Raw genomic sequence first — 22,789 nt, forward strand, 5'->3', positions numbered from 1 at the left:
GAAAATCCTGGAGAGGATTACCATAAGTATCACATGAAGAGAGCAATCAGTCAAGCCTATCTTTCTCTCTTCAGGCCTGCGGCTACCCAAACTTTGTCGTCATCCATGAGACCAATCACATTGTAAATGCACATAATCAGAGCAAAAGGTGATTATCTGGCACAGAGCCCTCCTCAGTGTCTTATCTTTGATTGTCTTTCCTCAATAAGTGCATGTTGACAATGACATAAGTAAAATGTCACCTGTAATCCGTATGGCTTTAAATGTAGTAGGTAATCAACCCAACAAGGGAGCCACAGTTAAAATGTAAAGTATCAGTTTAAAGTTCCATTGTGTAATGTTTTGAGTTGATTCTTAGTGAAAAAAAACATAATGTAGGTCAATAGCGGCCAAACGGCGTTGATAAACACGCTAAAAAGCGATTATGCGTCTTGATAACTCGCCAAAATGGCATACGAATTGGCGAGTCATACATACGCCACTTTATGAGATCAGTCTGAAATTCGAAGTTTTATAGTTGCTTGGCTAACTATAGCATGCTTGTGCATAACGCTAGAACGACGTCCAGGATACTTTTCCTCGCGTCAATGATGAAAAAGGATTGTCTACCTTAACATAAACGTAATCTATGTAATATGTGTTGTGATTTCCCTGGCAAACAACTCACGTTATGTGCAGTTGTAACACAGACTAGCTATAGCTAGAAGAGCTGCGGTAACGGTACCAAAATAACGTAAAACTATTATTACACTGGAGGGAACACTCACGGACGAAGTTTTACTTCTTGGAATAATACAGCCACCATAGGAGTTAAAATGCGCCCGGAATGGGAGGGGCTAGAAAGACATTCAGTTGGTTGTCATACAATTTCACCGCTAGATGGGAGAAATTCTTACACAATGTAGCTTTGAGCAAGCAAATGGTATTTCACAAACTCAAGTAAATTAGGCTTTCAGACAAGAACATGTTAAAGCAATTCATTATGCACACATTATTATTTTTCCATGACAGAAAAATAGTGCTATGGATCACAGGCAAGAGGATGAAGCTAAAATAGTTTTATTTTCTCCTTCATTATCACGTTACTGCTTTACAACTGCCCAATTGCAGTGGGTGACTAGCTGTGGAGCACCAAATGCTCCTATAGGATGTAAAAGCCCCAGCATTCAGAATGACTCATTCTCTTTCACCTGCAACTACAGGTTGAGAATTGTTGAATATAGTTGTCATAATCTGTCGGCCAGATTATGACAACTATATTCAACAATTCTCAAGCAAACTTGGTTTTGCTTTTTGTTTTGTTTAGTCGTATTTTTATTTGTTTATTGTGTTTTGTTTATACATATCTGAAGCAAAAGAACAATACAAAAGTTGATCACAAAAAACATTGTATCCTTGTCAGATGGTGTGATGTGTATGTGCATGTGGATATATAGGTACATTAATGTGGGTATACCATATGCAAAAAGAATTGCATTGCATTTTTTTCTATTTTTGGTCAACGTGATTTTCTGTGTAATTATTTGGGACAGATTATAAATATATATAATTATTATGATCACCTGGAGGAATTTGATTCAGGGGTTCAGTCTGGTGCCTGAAGGGTGGAGTCAGGTCATCAGGTATGATTGCTTGATACACTATTAAACTCCCTCTCGCTCTGGATTTCATCATTTTGGTTTGGTTATAATGTATTTGGTACTGATGTTTAATGTTTTATCATTGCAATGATGGCGCAGCCTAAAGATACACCTGATGGTGAGCACATTGGCCTTTAATACTGTATACGAAATACTCATAACTAAGAAATGAAATTATCATTTATAAGTCTGTATGGGGAGGCTTTAACAACCATGGCTGTATTGACCTGTATTGTATCCGACATAAAACACTGGGAGATACCACATCAGGTCTGAGGAACTGTGGAGTGTTTGGATGTTGAGTTACTGGAGTTTTGTGTTTTAGTGCCCTCTTGTGATTAATCACAGAACATGATGTCATGACATTATTGGGTCAGTAATGTTTAACAGGGTAAAACACTTGAACTGCTTGTATTGAAATATGTTGGCTTCAAAAGGTTCCTTGATCACCCACTGCACAATGCTGTAAAATCATTATAATAATATGTATCCATTGTGAGGACTGTTGACTTTCTCTTAGATGCTCTGATATCTAACATTACAAGTATAAATTAGTTTTTTTTTTTCTTTCTAGTGAAGTTAAAGAAATGGATAATAAGGGCATATTTCTTTGTATAAAAAGCCAAGTTCAAATTACCATGACCACATGATATTTAACTCAGCCATTTGAGACATACATTAAAGTGAAACTTTATCCAAAGGTGTAGATGAATGAATGTGTGGTGCATTTTGTGGACTTTTATTCGGCAGTGGCTTAATGACTTTTCAACACTGTAAAAGCATCAAATTAAAATGCAAAATCAGATTACTTTATTATTACCTTGACTAGATGAGTCATTCACATTCTTTCAAGAGCAAATAAATATCACAAACAAAACCCATAAATGTATTCAGACCTTAATAAAACTCACTATACAACTATACACCTGTGTATGAGCCCTCCCACTGTAAATTAATTTATATCAATAGGCATTCCTGCTCTAGCTCCTTGCTCCGGTTGTTCATTCACATCCTTACACATTTTCGTCCATGCTCATGTCCATTCAATTGTTACTCCAGAGCAAGGCCTTGTTGTCCAACACACTGGCCAGTTTATGGTTGAAGGGCTGGTGAAATTCCCTGAGGAGGTCTCTGCTAGCTGGAAGCATAGGACCCAGGTTTTTGTCTGCGGCCCGCCGGGTGTTTGACATAGGCCGTTTGGTCAGTGTGGCCTCCACCTGCTCCGACAGAGGACCTGTGGGGAGGATGTCAGAGTCCTTAACATTACAGAAGTGAAGGCTTAAGGCAGAAACAACCATATAAATACACAGCCAATACAGGCACTTATTGGATACGTACCAACACTCAGAAAATCAAAAACTTTCTTGATTGTCCCTTTGAGATTTGCTGCGTAGTCCTCGAGTCGAAGAACTAAAATCTGCTCCCTGTCGAAAACTGTCAGCCAATCCAGCAAGAAGATGATGTACATCCCCAAATTTAGCCTCACCTATGGGTAGAAAAATCTAAATAAGTCAACAACATAAGTCTCAAAGGTCAAAGGTGAATTTTCCATCTCAACTGTTAAAGCTATAGTGTGTAGTTTCTGTCTCCCCCATGAGGAATTCTAAGTAATAACAACAATTCCGTCGGTGCATCCGCATGACACGAGCCTTCCGTGATCGCACTTCACCCCCACCCCTCCTCCACACAGCTGCTAGTAGCCAAGGAGGACACGGAGGATTAAAAAAACACAATGAACTTTTCAGAAGTGGTAATTATCTTTAATTGAGTTTCTTCGCGCAAAAGTCGCCGGATGACATCAATTTCTAAACACAGCCATGCTGAGAAATACAGAAAGTTTTGTAGAGCCAATAAGCTTAATTAGCTTTGTATCAACTCATTTGGCAATGGCTTAAATGTAACGGACGTTCATTAATATAAAAAAGTTACGCACTAAAGCTTTAAACATGAACAAGAAGTCCTTGTCTGTGTGATCATTGTCTGTGTATCCATAGCCTGATGTACCTCGGTGTCACAGAGCTTCATCATTGTCAAACAACTATTAAAACCACCTCAATGAGCCACTCTGTTGCACTGGGTGACATGTTCCTTCATTATGATGAAAATGGGCACTGCAGTTTATTTTGAGTCACACACTGTCCTGCTGAAATAAATACTCGCAAATAGCATTTGCCAACAAATGCACTACTTACTCCTGTTTAAGCAACATTTGCTAAAAAACTAGAATGGCCAGCTTATTTAGGACATTATCCAAAGTATATAATTCAGTAGAAAGAATTTGCATTGAGCTGCGTGCCACAGACAGGGCAGGGAAGCTGGAAAGTGCATTGTTGATTTTGCTATTTTTCGTGGGATTTGTCGACAATAAAAAAAAAGGAATATAGCAAGTATTATTCTTTTCCGTTTTTCCACTTCAAAGTACGTAATCACAACAACAAACACTGTTACAATGATTGGTGATATAAGGTTAGATGTCAGCAGAAATTGGTCAGTTATTAAAGAGCTCTGCAGTCAATACTTTGAAATAATGTATGAGCAGAAAACTACATAACAATTACATATCATATAGAAACTGAAACTGTCAGCTCATGACTTCTATAAAAAATATTATTTAATCTGTTTTGGTGTTTAAGTGTGCTTAAGGTCAGACCAGTGAAAATAACAAAAAAAAATATTGTTTTTTTAAAGAGAATATAAAACCAACCAACTGGATATATGGTGGACATTTTCCATATAGGGACACGATTTCTAATTGTGAGGCAACCTAATGTGACCCACACTTACAGCAGTGATTTTACTGGTCATTGTGTGCCTTTAAAGTCTGAGTCCTTCATTAAGCCATTGTTTAATTCCTTTTGTTGAATCTTAAAATAAAGAGTGAGTTTTTTTCATTTATTCCAGATGCACAGACACTCATAGTCCTCAAGAGGGAACCACAGTGCAACACAAAAACTAAAATACTGTGCTGTGATTCAAGCAGAGTGGCAGAAACAGATTTTGAAAGCCCTCATCTTCCTCTCATCCGTAGCAGAAAAGTCATGTAAACAAAAAGAACCTAATGGTGTTTTTCTGAATGTTTTTTTTTTTTTTGTTACATTTGAGACAGATTCTGTTTCTGTTCCAATGGTTTCAGGTCGAGCTGATTGCTGCTTTTACTGTAGTAAATCTCCCTGGATAATAGTGCTGTCTCTGACATGTTGTGATTAAGGGTGACAACCAACAGAGCTCATAACTCAGCTTACTGTCTGATAGGATGTATGCTGAAGGGTCTGAAGTGATTCTGGGCAGCTAGTTGGTTGTATTTTTCACTACACAGAACCAGAGTGCAGTAAACTCCATTTACAATCACTCACAGGACAGGTAGAAAGTTTCAAGAAGAAATTCTGTGTTTGCCGTTAGGTTTAATTCAATATAGTTATAAATCTGTAATCTTATGTAAACTCAGTTAAAAGTGAGAACATCATTTCAGCTAACCGGCATGGCGTTGGAGAGGCTAGTGTTGTAGACGCAGGAACGAAGTGACCTCTCATACAGGCAGGACTGAAACAACTGTACAGAGTCTAGGACCTTCTGGTGGAAGTCCTCTGCTGACTTGTTGGCCATCTTAAAGTACAGGTAGTCAGAATAAAGTCTGGGAACAGAAAATAACAGAGTTGTAAGCCTGTTGGAACTACAAAAAGGACATTTTGCTGGATGATGATGGGCGAACAATAGGAGTTATGATTTTAAACATATATGCTCCGCAGGAAAATCCTTCAGAAGCAATCTAAACTGAAAATCACATTTGTATATATACAAACAGATGTGTGGATGGATTTCACTACAGTACCTCTCTACTGGATCTCTAAGCATAATGATGATTTTGGCACCGGGCTGGACTGTGTGGATGAAGTCCTGGGCCAGGAAAGGAGGCTGTGTCTCCTCCCTGTCTCCGTGAAGATACCTCCAGGCTTGGTTGTCCCACATAGTGGATGCACTGGCTTCACCTGTCAATTTATAATGCAGCAAGTATTGCAGACACTGCATAATTGGCACAGTTGAGCTGAACATTGCAGACCAAAATATGCAAGAGATGTTGCAAACCCTTTCCTTATGTGGTAACATTATGTTCTCCAAATCCACACATAAAGAGATTTGTGACGGTGCAGTTGCAACTTTTTAGATTTGATTGAAATGTATTAATACAAAAATTAAAAAATTAAATAGTGTCATTTCATTATCATCCTTATTATCCTTGCAAAATCTAAATAAGGAGTTTGTTTCACTTCCACAACCAAAGCTTTAATTTAACCAAGATCATTTATTTATTTATGTATTAGATGGTGCTGTCTACTGTCTCTCAGGGCCAGGCCCAAAGTTTGAGTCAACCTTATTTATAATCGTAGATGCATGGAGAGAGAATAAAGGTGGCTGTGACAGGCCCCAGGGGCATTTGAGACTCTGTGTACACTTCTTAAGACACTGTGTTGTTAGACCACAGAATATCTAGAATATGTGAGCACCACTATGAGCTCCTGAGGTGAGCCACTGAAAAAGAATGAGGCCTGACACGAAAGAAAAGGAAAACAAAAGAGACCTGTAATTTGGATCATGGACAGGATCCAATTGTTTTGCCGGTCAAATGTCCTCAGAAAACACCAAAAGCATGTCTGAATGATAAATGGTGCTAATAAAAAAATCATATAAATAAAAAGAAAACACCAAATGAAAACTATAAAGGCAAAAGATTATTCCATCTGATGCACAATGGACACCCACACACACAAACACTCTCACATGTGTTCACCTGTTATGAGTGTGCGGTAGTCTCCAGATGAATTTCCACTGATTCCATCTTGGATGTTTTGGGCTGCCAAGTCAAACAGATCCAGGTAATCTTCTACAGGAAAATTTTCCTGGAAGCCATCTTTGAAACGGATATAACCTGCACCCCAAAGTACAGCCAAAAATAACAATCATTATGAGCACTTTTTTATAGACTTCAGCATCATAAAATTATCTCAATGGATTGTTCAGTAAGCTTTGAATCAGGTTGACTTAAAAGCCTTAGTTACTTGAGAATAATCAGAAGTGTTTGGTCAGGTCTACCTAAACATAGAAGAAGTTTATTGGGAGATGGCAAGAAATGCTCAATCTGGAAGCACTGTCTGGAGTCATGACTGTTTAACTACTTATATGTAGAAGCAAGTAAATTGGAACAGATTGCAGTGAGTTTAGAAGTCAGGAATGGGTTTATCCATTATTATTTTTTGTTTACTATACACAGCACTACTAATTAATCCTGTTTAATTCCTTGAAGATACATAATCAATTTTCCAGAGGAGTCCTGATGAAGCTACACGTTTACATACGTGTATTACATAAAACACAGACATTACATCACAGTTACCCTAAATTAGTAGTAGAAGTAGGTTTTAAAAACTGCAGCCAAGCAACAAATATTTTCTTTGTATATTAATCTGCCTTATTTTCTTGATTAATTGATTAACCATTTAGTCTGTAAATCATCAGAAAACTGGAAAATGCACAAAACAATATCCTAGAGCATTGGTTTTCAAACTGTGGTACAAGTACCACTGGTGGTACGTGACCTCCCTCTAGTGGTACGCTGGTGGAATCTCTAATATATTTTTAAAAAATGAAATAAATTAAGTTAAAAACATATAGAAATACTACAAAATTTGTTTGTTTAAGTGAAAACATTTTTTTTTAGATATCAGCTTGCTACATAGTTACTTTCATGAACGGTGTGCGCATACATCCACGATTAGTTATGAGTTGTGATGGCAAGATAGTAAGCAGAGGTAAAATAAATGGTTCAAAAACACTGCATTGTGTCTCCAAACTTTAACTATTGGGAAGAGACGTGTGAATGAGGAGAATATTTCGAGAAGCCCTGTTGAAACTATATATGGACGAGCACAAGTGCTAGTCGCTACTGAAGCAGCGGCGGTGAAGTCTCCACAGTACCTGCTAACAGCAAATGATGCAAAACAGTAAGAAGTTATCTCAAACCTCAAATTTAGATTCAGTTGGAGCAGGACGGATGATGTACAGCGTGGCTGTCGACAATATTGTTTATAGGAATAAACCTGCCTCCTGCGTGAACTGTCCGTATCTGAATAAGGTAGGCCTATGCCATCTATTTTAACGTGGGCCTTATGGTGGTACTAAGAGAGTCTAATATTTTTTCAGAACCACTGTCCTAGAGCACAAGGTGACATTAATAAATGTCTTGTTTTGCCCAGTCTATAACCAAAACCTAAAAATATTAAATTTACTATGATGTTAGACCTGGGAAAGCAGCTACTTGATCAAAATAGTTGCTTCTTTAAATCAATGAATCAACTAATCATCGCAGCTCTTTTCTAAATACGTGTATTTTCTGCCATCTGTTTCGGTCTTTTGGATGCATTCAATCTGCAGTTATAACTTTTTTCAATCCATTAGCTAGCTTCCACAGTCAATGTTTCAAAACATTTAGATGACTTACCAAAGCGTTTCCTGGTCCACCAGTGGGGCTCCTTCATCGTGTTGAACTTTACCTCTGGATGCAGCAGCAGCCTGTGGAACAAGTCAGTCGTGCCACACTTGGGCTGGCCGATGATGTAGAAGAAAGGCAAGCAGCGTAGACGAAACAGTTTGCCGCCTCTGTGGTATAAGTGCTGGTGGAAGTTGGTCCTCAGGTGGTCACACACAGTCTTGAAACTCTTTGAACGCAGAGTGAAGCGGTTCCTCCTGTACAGATCAGTGCTGAGTTCAGTAGAGAACTCCTCATACCAGCAAGGGCTCTTGATGCCGGGCAGGAAATGGCGAGGAATTACAGAGAACAACTGTAGAGAGGAACAAAAAGGAAATCAGGCAATACAGAGGATTGACAAAATAATGGAAATACTGGCCCTCTAGCCCATTGGTGAATCATGATTTGGAGAACGATATCATGTTTTTCATGAAACTCTGAGAGGTAACAATTGTCATTCTTGTGAAAATTGCAGCTTTTGGTTACAGGTGGTGGCTGGTAAAAGAGATTCTACTTTCATTGGGAACAGCAGATACTTTATATTCATGTAATTTACACTGTAGGACAGCAGTTACAAGTTCTCATGACATAAAAAGTATCAAAACATCCATAATTTATGGCCACATGACATGATTTTGCAGCTGTGCAAGTGATGCATCCCAACCTGCAGTGTTTGAAAACTGAATTAGATATAACACTGACACACAACACTAATTGGTCATTCAACTTACTAACTTACTTGTGTTGCTTTCTCTGTAATTGTGATTCAGGGAGTTGATGATGCCTTAGTCATAAACACTCCAAAATCACGTACAGTAACGTGGAGACGCATGATGAGAACATACACCAAACACAGGAGAATTACAGTACATTAGCACATAGTAACAGCAGTCTTTAGGGCCTTAGCAACACATAGCGAGACATGTAACCTGATATTTACTTAACATCCCTGCGAACGTGGGCTCCAAGTTGAATTAACACCTCTGTCAGTCTCAACAAACACCAGTCATTATGAGCTTCACAAAACAGGCAATTACTGTAGAGTTGATTGTAAGGTGTTTGTTGTTTGTCAGTCTCCTACTATTCACTTATCTCAACAAAAAATAAAGCAATCATAGCGGTCACTTCTTAATATTTTCTAGTGTGGCCTGAATTATCATTTGCCAGCATTTTGTTTGAGTGAAAACATTGCTTAATTGCAGCCTGGAGCTGTAATAAAAACATCCTTTATTTTGGTTGGCCAACTCATGCACAGCAAAACTGAGTCAGACACATTTTCCACAGACTTACATGGGAGTCCGTTCCAACGACATCCTTTTCATCAGGCACCTTCCTTGGTGTGTATTCAAGTTTAGAGCCGATGAGCTTCACTAGCAGTTTCATGTCTCCTAAGTTGTTTTCAGAGGAAATTTCAGCTGCTGCTGTGCTGGTTGGCATGACCACAGGTCTGAGCTGATAGGGTAAGGGGGTAAGCAAGAGTCTTTTCCTATCCCACATCAGGATGTAGGACGCCATGATAAGAAAAGTCATTATCAAGCCCATCAGGAAGCTAACCACTTTGACTTTTGAGACGCTCCGCAGGTTAGTCCGGGACAACAGAGAAACCCACTTGACATCCAGATTCTCAGTCACGTTTGTGTGCCTGAAGTCAAACAATGTCCTAACAGGACTTTTCACATAGTTCTCAGTCATGGGCAAGGTGTGAAGGCTGTAAGTGTGCTCCGTATGAGTCTTGCTCCCATATTTGCAGTCTGATAGTGACATACTGACATAAAAGCGCAGTATGCATGTAGAAAGAGGAGAATTATTCTCTCAAGAAAAAGTTTCACCTACAGGAGGTTGTGTGCTCTGATGTATCCATATTCTCTATGTCACTTGTCTTCATTTCTTACATGCTCCCCAGTCTTCAGCAGGACCTCCTGTAAATCACAAACACTTGTTAAAACATGGCTTTTTATTAATATCACTTCAACTTTCTTTTCACCAAAATTGCAGCAGTGTTGTTTCCTTTGAAGTATTTCAGTCATCTCCCATTATTCCAAGAAAGGTGGTATGAACATTTTTAATATTAGGGTATCTGAGAGAGCTTAATCCCACTCCGAGGCATCAGTCAGTGAATTTCAAACTATACTCCCTTCTATAGCACCAGTCACCTCTAAAAATGTTTGAGGTTAGCTGCAGAGTGTGTGGTCTGCTGCATGGAGATCCCTTGCTTCATGATGAGGGCTATATAGCACAGCTTTACTAAGAGACTTTCAAGGTCAGAATAATAGTTACTCTGTAATTCAAAACTAAAAACACACGATTATTCTCTATGAGCTAAAAGCCTGCTGCGAGTTTCATTTTGTTAACCTGGAAGTATCATTTTCAAGATCAAGGTTTTTCACAGAGAAAACCAAGTTCGGTATTGATACAGGTGAACATGCAGTGTAGCAAGTGCAAGTATTTTCTTTTCTTTTCCCACCCCCTGAATAATAAGAAAGTAGCCATTGTTATTTCAGTGCTAATGAACTCCAGACATCGAAGTGTAAAATGTTTTTAAAACACTTCTGACACTTCCTCAGCCAGTAACATATTTCTTTTTCTTTTTTTGTAGTTTGTAGAGTTTAACAATCCCACTGGACCTGGGGTTTGAAATCCTGCACCAGTATACTACAATTCTCTAATTTTAGAGTTTTTTTTTTTTACTGCACAACAGGGGCCTGATAAAGTGCAGCCAACATTATGTGACTCAACATGTTCACACTTACATCAATGAAGGTGCATATTTAGAGCATAATGAAAGGCCACTCTGTATCATTTTAGGTGACTACGCTGGATTGAGTCTAATACACAATCAAAAGTGCATTATGGAAAGTGTAGGATCAAGTCTTTTTGTAGCTTGAAGCATACAAATGGTCATATCAAATCATCATTTGCCGACGCAAATGACGTGAGGCAAATGGCACGATTACAAGAAAAAGGTTTTTTTAACCCTCTGAGGACAAAAGACGCACCGGCGTGATGTTTGACAACAGTCCTACTCAAAAAGCAATATTACAAAATTTAATTTCAGACATTTATTTACTATTTAAATCATATATAACCTAAGACTTTGGTAAACTAATTTCAAGAATTTTTTCAAAATTCTTTTGAGGAATTTCATAAAAAGCGAACATCAACGTTTCAGCTTTAGCGCCAAATTATCTCTTTACACATTGCTCTAGAAAAACTTTGGGCTTTTTCCTTTTATTACAGTGACAGTGCATTGACATGAAAGGGGGAGAGAGATGGGGGATGACACACAGCAAAGGGCCACAGGTTGGATTTGAACCTGGACCTTTGCAGGACTCAGCCAACATGGGGTGAACACTCTTACTGGGTGAGCTAGAGGATGGAGGAAAATTTGCTTCGTTTTTTTTATATTTCAGCCTATGTTGCTTTGATTTGGACCGTTGTTTTTTGATCATGCCTCTTGTGAGTCCCCCAACTTTATGGAAGTGAAATCCTATTTTGGTGGAGTACTCCCTTAAGATATAAAAAAAAAAAAATGGGACAGCTCTCAGACCATGTAGACTTATCAGGAATACATGGCAATATCTGAAAGCCCACATGCGATTGGGCAAAGAATTTATTTTCAATCCATCTAGAGGGCCTAACTTAATAAAAAATCAGTAGACAGAGGTGGGCGTTTTAAAATGCCAATGACAACCCTTGCTTAACAGACTGACATCTAGAGTAGTCAATAGTTTAAGTTAGGGCTGGGCGATATGGATAAAATCAAATATCACAATATCTTTGACCAAATACCTCAATATCGATACTGCAACGATATTGTAGTGTTGACTATTGGTGCTTTCACAAAATATTTACACAATGACATTTTTGATAAATAATTATCAGTAATGTGAATATAATGACTAAGTGGGTAAAGGCAAATAATAGAACAGTTACAACAGTCTGGTAAGTTCAGAAAATGACATCACTTTACTTTAATGCAGCCAAGAAATGACAATACTTATGGCATATTACGATATTACGATATCCAAAATCTAAGACGAAATCTAGTCTCATACCATCATATCGACATAATATTGATATATTGCCCAGCTTTAGTTTAAGTGATCTGTGAATAATGCTGCTTTTGATACAAATCGTGATTCCTGCCTTACCCTTTTCTTAAATTCCCATATTTTGATGTTGTTTTATACTTTATATTGATGTGTAAAGCCCTTGCTAGCTGTGTTTTGAAAAGTATATTAATGAATGCTACTGTTCTCATTTTGTTCATGCCTCTGCATATCTTTATTTCTACAAATCCAGGTAATTGTTATCCTCTCGGTTATGTACTATCAATCTAGTAGTCCCATTAAATATTAATGTCTAGTTAATGTGACAGAGCATAAAGAGGACAGTAAGAGTCAAGGGTAAAGCATAGAGTGGAGAAGTGAAGCAGCAGAGATGAGAAAAACTGTGAGAAAGAGCAGAAAAGACAGCCTTTATTAGACCTTTGGTCTAAAAATCGATCTGAGGTGGGAAGAAAACAGCAGGTGGGATTGACTGATGTGAAACTCAGAATCAGAATCTTGCTGACTCAAAAGCCTGCATTCATCATTGCATTAGATGCCTTTGTTGTCCTAAGTGCACAAAATTTCAAGACTCATCTGGTATCAAAAACATTTTTACTCATGTTGTTGGTGAAATGTGTTGGGTTGTTTACACTATAAATACGTGAATTCATCTGAAATCTTGACTCACGGCTGCTTGTTTTGAACTGATGATGACACTAGATGAAAAGCCATTATTACAATTTATCACGAATGGGATACCACATTTCATGGTTATTCATGCAAAAACACAAACGTGAACCTCATTGTGGCACTCGAGAAAGCGTTCAGGGAATCATATAGTTGTTGAGACATTTTGGTCTGGACCAAAGTGGTGAACCATGGGGCCTGATGATGGGGATGTTGTCAGTCTGTCCAACACTTCAAATCAACACATCACAACAACTGATTTATTGATGTATTGATTGTTGATAGTCCCCAGAAAGGTTTGATAAACCCCAGACCTTCCCTCCAAAGTTTCCTTTCTATTAAATGGGCAGAACACAACTATGCTCCCACAGTATGAGCTTTATTCCATTTTGGACACTAAGTATCCCTCTTTCCCATCCTCAGGGCAAAATACCAACTATCCAATGAAATGAGGTGCAGACTGCCATGAAATTTGTTGAATCTATTCAGGCTCAGTAGGTACAACCATTTGATTGTATTAACCCAAAGCTTTTTATTTCTAACAACACCAGTGAGGCCAAGAATGTAAGAGCTGCTATTTCTTACATTTACTGTAATTGAGATTACTATAAACCCAGGAGTCTTTTCTAGAGAATTAATATTTTTGTAAACTCCACTCTTCTGTTAGCATATACTGTCAAACAACCAACAAAATCCAACAGGAAATTACACATATTGAAAACAACTTAAATGTTTTGAAAACCCAGTCTCTCCTGTATCATACAGATTCAATTCAATTTCAATTCAATTGTATTTATAGTATCAAATCATAACAAGAGTTATCTCGAGACACTTTACAGATAGAGTAGGTCTAGACCACACTCTATAATTTACAAAGACCCAAATACTAATTAATTCCCCAAGAGCAGCAGTGCGCGGGGAAGTGGGAAAACCCCTATTAGGAAGAAACCCCGGACAGACCCAGGCTCTTGGTAGGGGGCGTCTGACGGTGCAGGTTGGGGATGTGATGAACAGTGGCAATAATAGTCACATTAATAATGGAAGCAGTGTAAAAATTGTAGTCGTAGTAGTTCATGTCATATCAGGCGTGCGGCCAGGGTGCGCGTGCAGGGTGCAGGGCACCGGCCATGGATGGACATAGCAGGAAGCAGCAGGGTTCAGCAGGACACAGCATGACATTGCAGGGCACCACAGAGCTTAGTAGGGAGTGCAGCAGGACCCAAGGCGACAGCTGCAACCAAGATCTTGATGTCATTGTGGCAGTGGTGAAAGGTTAAAGAAGCAAGCTTGTGACCGGGAGGTTGTCGGTTCAATCCCCAGACCGACGGGATAAAAATCTGGGTGGGGAAAGTGAAAGATCAGCGCTGGTCCCTCCCTCATTACCACCACTGAGGTGCCCTTGTGCAAAGCCCTTAACCCCAACCGCTCCAGTGGAGTTGCTCAATGGCCAGCAGATCAGACTGTGGTTGTACTGGGCAGCTTCCAGGTATGAATGTGTGCATGTGACAGGTCGTCACATAAATGTAATTTGTAGAATATGCCACTTTCAAGAACTGTAAATTATAAAATTAGTGTCTATACTTTTGAGATGATACGTCTTCTGTCTGGACGCTATTGAACCTTACAAAGGCAAAACAATTTTTACCGATTTGTAATAACAATATATTCAGCTGTGATAAAGGTCTATCATATCAGTAGTTTGTGCCTGTTACAGGGACAAACCATGAAGCTCATTATTTTTAATTAGTCAAGGTTGTACAGATTCTACAGCTGTGTGTCAAATTTGGAATTTAACCTTTTGCGCTGCTAATAAATATTAACAAAGTGCAGACCAACAACTTGTTCCTTCTCCGTTCTTCCTTCTAGTCCTACCTCCTTCAGTTAGAAGACAAGGTGACAGTTTTTTAAATGTGATTGCATTTACTTTGACATTTCAGAATTCAGATGGGCTCTCATGCATCTGCTTGAAATTCTGTTTGGGGTGTTAAACTGGGTGCAGGTTATGCCATTACATGGGAGTGTCTTGCACCCTCTCATTTATCCCCCTCTGTATAACCTTTGTGACAAAATGATGCCAATCAGCCTCAGCCCAGTCTGCGCTGCAAAGATACCAACTGAACAGCAAATGAAAATCAGCATCCCTGCAGAGCTCTTCCAGAGACAATATGCTGCATGCTGCATGCAGATGTTCAGCTCAGTTTAGCATCGACATTATGAAATCTGATACCTGAAATAGAGCTTCTGCAAATGTGACAAACGCCTTTCAAAAATCCAATGTGACCACAAAATCAGTTAGAGAGCAGAGGGGAAAATCAGTTGCAAGAGTCAGCACTCATTACACACACATATTCTCGCCTCTCCTGAAACATGTTTTAATCATGTCTTCATGTTTATAACTGTGTAAACAAAGCCTGACCTTGTTCAGTACACTCTTTGACTGGGACTTGGCTGAATCCCAGCGCTGGGAAATGGGAGGCACAAGAGAAACTAATGCCACAAAAGGAAATAAGACAGCCTCCCTGTTGATGGTGAAGTCAAACAAAGATGGATGGGATACCAAAACTGCAGTAATAATAGAATTTTCTCTATGTAGATGAAAAAGAAATCAAAAGTCAAAGTAATTTGAGCAACAGAAAATAACATCACTGCTGGGACGTACTCTTTCTCTGGCCATTTTCACAATCAGATCATGGATCAAATTTTGGCAGGAAATCTAACAGCTCCCTAAGAGAACAAATATCTCAGGAAGTGGGCTTCATCCATCTCATGATGCTGAACTAGTCCTCCCTTTCTTTTTCACTTCCAACTAAGAAGGAATGAGCGGGTTGATTTTCTATCACTCGACTTCACAGGAATCTGACTCCTTAATCTGTTAAGTAAGCACGCTGTTGAAGCAATAGTACAGTCTAAACAAAACAGACATGGCAAAAAAAAAAAAAAAAGCACGAGAAATATTAAAACCTTTTGTTTAACAGTAGTGACTGTCTTGATCAGCCAGGTCAACACAGTCCACTCTGACATCTGGAGTGCAGATGATCCTATTAAGCTAAACTGCATATTTGTGCATGCATGTAGATGTATATATTTGCATGCATTCAAGACATTTATATTGGACCTGGAACTTATTGTGGTACTACAAAGACTCACTTCCAACTTTCAGAAAAGCACAGAAAAAAGGTCTTCAGCCAGTGGGTGTCATGTGACCTGCAATAACAGTTGTGGCCAATAAGCCAAAATAACACCAGACAGTTAAGGTGATCATTTGCAAAAGTTAAGGCCGACTTTGGGTTTGCTTAGATCGGGTTCGGATCATCTGACTGCTAAAGTTTCTTGCTTCACCTGTGTTCTTAGATCTCAGCAATTAATTTACAATGTTACTTAGTGATTAGTCTATATCCTTGACGTTCCACTTCCAGGATTGCTCCGGCACCGCTGGAAATTCCGCCGGATGCATGTATTTTCTGTTTCCTTCCGCTTTCTTTGTGTTGGCATTTTAAACCCCAGCGGATTTATGAGGACTATGGTTAACTGCTCCTCAGATCTCTGCAGGGTAAATCCAGACAGCTAGCTAGAATATCAGTACAATCTGAGTTTTCTCTCGCACAACTATTTTGCAGCGGCTCTGTGCAGAGTTTAACGTGACGATTCTGATTGGTTTAAAGCGCCCATATTATACTCATTTTCAGGTTCATAATTGTATTTTAAGGTTGTACCAGAATAGGTTTACATGGTTTAATTTTCAAAAAACACCATATTTTAGTTGTACTGCACAGCTCTCTCTCACTGCTGCAGATCCTCTTTTCACCTGGTTTCTGTTTTAGCTACAGAGTGAGACCTCTTTTCTTCTACTTCTTCTGTACTATCTTTGATTGCACTCGCACATGCTCAGTAGCTCAGATGTAGATCATGTCAGCTAGCTAGCTCCATAGAAGTAAAAGAAAGGCTGTTTCTCCAACTTCAGTCAGTTACAAGGCAGGATTAGCTGGGAGACTTCTAAATGAGGGAGCACATGTAAGTAGTTCTTTTGTAGATTATGGTGAACTTGTGTGTGTTGTAGCAGTGCTTTGCTATTGAGAACGAGGTACCATGCTAGTGTTAGCATTAGCGTTAGCATTCTAACGCTAACGCTACGAGCTAACAGTTGCGGTTAGCCACCTCGTTTCGGATTGTGACGTCACAGTCCGAGCCGATTTTGAACTGCTCACCAGGAGACTGAAGGCAGGACACGTTCAGAAACCATATCTCACTCAAAACAGCATGGATGGATTTTTTTCAAAGTTTATATGTGTGTGGAAGCACCAGAGACACAAAAGAACACCCCAAATACCAGAAAAAGTGTATTTTTCATAATATGGGCACTTTAAATTATTGCTGTCAGTTAAAAGCGTTATTAACTGGGTCAATTTTTTTATCGCGATATTAACGTTCTTTTTGGCCTAGCAAACTCTGTAGTTTTTTTCACATGCTGTTGCAACAACTAGTAACACCACACAGGATCTAGCTAGACAGCTACACACTTGTTTGGGCTTGCGAGCCGGCCAAAGAGTAGTAGGCTAACGTTACGTTTTGAGTGGATGGCAAGCGCGAGAGGCCGAAACGGATGCCAATAAGATTCTGAATGGAAAGTTTACTTTTAAAAAGTTGCCAAATGGTTCCATTGACAAGACCAAAGTGATCTGTGTGTGTTTTGTCGTTGTGAACTGAGCTATCATCGCAGCACGTCCAGTCTGAAATACCACTTGATGGCCAAGCACACAGCTGATGCCAATTCTCCGCCCCCTTGTCAAAGCCAGGCGACAAAAGCACAAAGCAAGCCAATCTACTTTTGCATGTTGATAAGAGCATTAAAATGAGAAAAAATAAAAAAGGGACAAATAAATAAATCAAGGGACATTTAGAATAGATAAAACGCGATTAAAAATTTGAATCGTTTGACAGCACTAGTTTAAAGAAATGCCATTAAACCAGAGCACATTTTCCTCCCATCCCTGAATGCTATGTGGAGTAGCCAGACCCTCCTTCAGCGTGCTTTGGAGGAGGGTCTTGCAAAGCAAGACTACTGACTGATAAATCAAAAATCAAAGTTGTAATAAAGCGGAATGATCCTTTAATGCCCTGGACCCTTCAGATTACATCATTCTAAATATTACAAAAGTATTTGATTTCATTTTGCTATGTTGGTCTGATTACAAAATGATGATGAGGCTAATTCATTCTTTTCAAGAACATCTGACCACAGTGGACTTGCATCTGCCACCATCCAAATGCTGATAACACAAGATTGAAGAAAGCTTTTGAATATATAGATTATTGAAAGCCTGATTGAGCTTATTGATTTGTGTTGATAACACCACCTTTTCAGTCCTTAATGGCAACAAAACTGCATGTACTTACTAAGCCTGCACGATTTTGGAAAAAATATGAATCACTATTTTTTTGCTTAGAATTGATATCACGATTCTCTGCCACAATTGTTTTCTCACAAAGTGTAATGTCTATTGCACACTTGAACCATGAAAAAACAAAACAAATTGGCAGTACCAAACATAGATTTTTTTTGGCACCTATAGCACATTGCACATCACACAAGCCTATAAACATAGAGGCTTCAATGAATAAAGAAAATAAAGTACATACTGGCCATTTAAGTACAGTAGGCTACCAAAAATAGTGACATATAACACATTGAACTAAATATGGCCCTGATACAGGCTCTATCTGAACTCCTTGAACATGTCTTAACATAATTAAAACATGTCAATGTCAAATGCTTTCAATAAATTAATTGAAGAAAAAATAGGTGTGAATCAAGATCGTGATTTTATAACGATTTATCGTGCAGGCCTAGTACTTATTCTTTATTGTTGCTCAAGAACCATGGTAAAAAAAACAACCTGTTACAACTGAGCAGGGTAACTCCTCTGCCAGATCACTTTCTTTCCATTAAAAGTAGCAAAAGTTCAGCTATGGCTTTGGTTAGTAAACAAAGTTTGATGCTTTCCTCAATCCTGACACATGTTTCTTCTTGAGTTGCAACCAGGAGAGCATTTGGCTGCAGATTACGGTGATGAAAAACGCTTAAAGACACAACCTGTCAGTGCGGTTCCACTGCCGCAGCTTTTGAATGTGTGTGTGACAACCTACGACTGCAATAATGTTTGCACACACAAAACACGCACAACGTGACATGTAGAAGCTTGATCATACTTGTTGGATTTCTTTATGAACTCCTGTGAGCCAAAATCTGTTCACACACTTAAAAAGCATCTAAAAAGGTGCGAGAGGTAAAACTAAGTAAAAAGTAATTCTCATTTTTAAACATTTATAATTAGACTGTAATTAGTATGCGTCACTAACATAATAATTATATCTTATGAATCATGCATGATTTCTGTGCCTACTGTATGTTTCACTTTGAGCACTGACTACATTTAATCATTCTTTCTCAAACTGAAATAATGCAGAACCAATCTTGCATTACTAAGGATTGTTGTCATCTCAAGTAAAACAAACTACCAACTCTTGAAATAGAAACTTGGAGCTGTTGCCAAAACAATTTAGTATCATGCAAATCTCCCACATTCCTAATGCGCTGTGAGTGTACAGAATAATTTTCTTCCATTTGTGGTGGACCCCCAGAGTCCAGTCTAAACAATCTGATATGGTTCAACCCTCTCGCTCTCCCTCTCCGCTCATACTTTTAGCATTACCTAAGCCTTCAAGCATCAGCCAAAAGAAGCATGGCTTTGACATCTCACCCTCTCCAGCCAGACATTTGTTCCACAAACTCGGGGGGCAACCTAAAACCTTCCTGCCCAGTAGAGTAGACCTGACAGACTGCAGGGCTGGGCGCAGCAGCAGGACTGAGGTTTATCTTGGGTGTGTGCAGAGTTTTGGAGGGTGGAGAGGTGCTACATACTGTCACCACACCTACACGTATGTCCTCCTTCTCTCACTCTCAGCTCCTACTCTTTCTCCCTCCGATTAACAATAAAATACAACTTTAGTGATTTAGAAGCTGCACTGATTCCACAGAGGCCGGGTTTGTCCAAAGGTCTGCCTGCCTGTCAGGACCGCCACGCTGCAGCCTCTTTAATAGAGTAGAATGGGGAAAGCAAGGGGAGAAAAATGAATCAAATGTCAAACAGAAATTGTGAGTGTGCAAACATCTCACACATCAACAGATCTCACCCCAGACGTCAACCAAACCCCGGCAATGAGCCACTGGAAAACAAATACACAAGTCCCTTCGTGGCTTGTTTGCTGGGATGCATGAAAGAAACCATTTAGGCATAATGGAAGGAATTAGGGGAATATGTCAAATAGTCAGATGTAGACAGAGAACACTCCAGTTTATGTTACTATAAACAGAAAAATAAGTACAAGAAAAGCGCAAGACGTTGTGAGAGTGTGTACAAATGTTTACAGTACAGCCGTTTATGTTTGCCTCATAACACAGTCAGTCTCTGGTAGAACAAGAGTCTTTTACCCCATGGAGACATGACACGGAGATATTCTGCAGCTGTTCAGTGAGGGAGAAGATGTAACCAGGAGAATAGTTGCAAGCATTACAAAGCCTTAAACACATAGTATCGCTTTGGGGACTTTCTATCTCATTTCAGGACACTTATTAAAGAAGCTATGTGCAGTTTGTTTTTTCCCTAATGTTTCAGTTAAGTTTAGGCTATAATGGGGTGTTGCTACATACAGGCTGTCAATTCATAGACACAGCTATACTACTCTGCAGTCAAAGTGTTTGATATCAGATTACCACAACGTTTTTTGGGGGGATTTATGATCAAAACTGACAAAAAGGTGGGGAAAATACTAATAATTCACTTGAAAAAAGAATTATCAAAAACGTTCATTCAGCTGAGGAATAATCTCTAATTACGCCAGACATCTAACAAAATCCTTTTTCTTGAATCTTTTTGTAATTGATTATTTTGTTGAACAAAGATACTCACACTGGAGTTGAGTCTGCACGCGCCTCTTGTGTAGCCTCTCACGAGCCACGATGACGACCAATCAAGGCGATTAAAACCACTTGACGGGCGTCTGTATGAAACGATAAGTGAAACAAATGAGAATGTTTCCTCAGCATTAACGGTGTTCATGTTGACAAACGCCGGCTGGGTTTTGACGCGGAAATGCGAGACTTTCCGGAGTCTCCATCTGACTGAGCTCCCCTGCGCGCGGCACACAGTCAGAGGAGAGAGGGGAGGTGCGCGTGAGGAGCAGCGCAGGAAACACCGGGCACCGGAACCAATCTTATCTACATCTCAACCCCGAAATGCTTTTGATTTGGTTTGACCTGCCGTTATGATGAACTGTAAATCACTGCAAATCAATAGATGCAGGCTACTCATTCTGCCAGTTTAGGGGTCCCTCTCTGGGTCTCCATATTGGTCGCTGTGTGGAGTTACCGCAAAATAATTGTTCACCTACCAACTTCGTTAAAAGCTATCCTAATTAGGGGAATCAACAGAAGCAACAGTCCCTGGATGAAAATCTGTGACATAAAATGCATTTATGTGTTATTTCACGTTAGAAACCCCCTTATTGAAGCTACTGCATAAGATCTGATGCACAATGCGTGTCCTCATGAATCTCCACACAAACCATTAACATGCACACCATGTGCTGTAAATGGTGCATTTTATTTAATTTGGTAGCATCACAGCGTTTTCATTTTCATGGACAAACCAGAGTCTTTGAATACATAGCAGCACGCCAGCCTTGAAATAATCTCCATATTATTATTTAATCTCTGCTTGGATGGATACCCCACTGCCCATAATGATACAAAAATTGGGAAGGTATTGAAGTAAAACACTATATGGCCTTGAGTGAATTGGAGCTAGATATCTTAGAAGCTCATAGTTAATCATTCACCAGCGGTATGTTTTTATACCTTATTATAATTTTTAAAATGGATTTGTATTCTGAAGGACAAGCTGTTCTTATAGTGTACTGACTAAATGTCAGTACACTATAAAAGGTTTACACAACAATAAATGTTTTTGAAAGCAATATTGTGCAATTAGGGACTTTTATTGCTTACAGTATATTACCAGAAGAGCTGTGCATTACCACTGGTCTTCAAATAAATTCACACTGTTCCTTTATTCTAACTGACTTAGTTGTCATGTCACATTGTGGGAGTCATTGTGGATGTTTCACAATGGCACTATTGGCCTAATGATAAAACCACAAGCTCTGCTGAAACAAAACTGAACTGCAGGTCCACACAAATGTGGAGCAATGGTATTTATCACTTTGTTTATTAAAAAGCACAGAGCACATATTTATCCAATTAATCATTTTCAAAAGTGATGGGCATGTTTTGCTGTTTACCATTTGCCATCTCAAGATTCTTAAAAAATAGTTAATAGTATTTAAAGTGGGGTTGGCTGGGGTTGTATTGTTCGTCAAAAACAGTAATTTAACCTTGCAGAACACGGGAGTTGCTGGTGCTGCCTCGATCGGTTAGTTTGTGTTATTGTGTGAACTAATGGAGGTAGCGGAACTCATGTGTCCTGCGAGGTAAAGTTACTATTTTTGTTGAAGGAGTCTGGTGGCTTTAAAGAGAGCATAGAATGGCTTCAGTTCCCCGTCGTAAAGGCCCTGTTTGACAGCAAGGTAAAGCGGTGCAAATATTACAAGTATAGTGTACACTAACACAGATTTTTTTTTTTTAGGTGGACCTTTCTTAGGTGGCTACAATACGTTTTGCTGTATGGCCCTGTCAACAGCTGCTTAGCTTCCATGTTGGGACGTCTGTCTGCTTCTCCACAACTGGGGGCGTGCCGACCGTCATCTACACTGACTGGATAAGTAACTCGTATAACCCCACTTCAAAAGATTCAATCTGCCCTTTTACCCTTGTATTG

The 22,789-nt window shown here is 39.2% G+C and overlaps 1 protein-coding gene across 2 annotated transcripts; it reads right to left on the bottom strand.

Moving 5' to 3' along the window:
• Positions 1 to 2,235: 2,235 nt before the first annotated feature.
• Positions 2,236 to 21,126, bottom strand: LOC120548571 (carbohydrate sulfotransferase 15-like). 2 transcript variants are annotated; one of them, XM_039784923.1, is made up of 8 exons: positions 20,864 to 21,126; positions 9,451 to 10,079; positions 8,134 to 8,473; positions 6,427 to 6,564; positions 5,470 to 5,626; positions 5,115 to 5,271; positions 2,979 to 3,126; positions 2,236 to 2,874 (listed from the first exon to the last, which is right to left on the bottom strand). In XM_039784923.1, exons 2-8 carry the CDS (start codon positions 9,922 to 9,924, stop codon positions 2,684 to 2,686), a joined length of 1,605 nt encoding a protein of 534 aa, XP_039640857.1. In that variant the 5' UTR covers positions 9,925 to 10,079; positions 20,864 to 21,126; the 3' UTR covers positions 2,236 to 2,683. The 2 variants fall into 2 exon arrangements, with proteins under 2 accessions (XP_039640857.1, XP_039640859.1); XM_039784925.1 differs by lacking the exon at positions 20,864 to 21,126 and adding an exon at positions 19,607 to 19,707.
• Between the last annotated feature and the right edge of the window lie 1,663 nt (positions 21,127 to 22,789).

Source organism: Perca fluviatilis, chromosome 19 (genome assembly GCF_010015445.1).
Source record: "Perca fluviatilis chromosome 19, GENO_Pfluv_1.0, whole genome shotgun sequence".
In the NCBI taxonomy this organism is placed as follows: domain Eukaryota; kingdom Metazoa; phylum Chordata; class Actinopteri; order Perciformes; family Percidae; genus Perca; species Perca fluviatilis.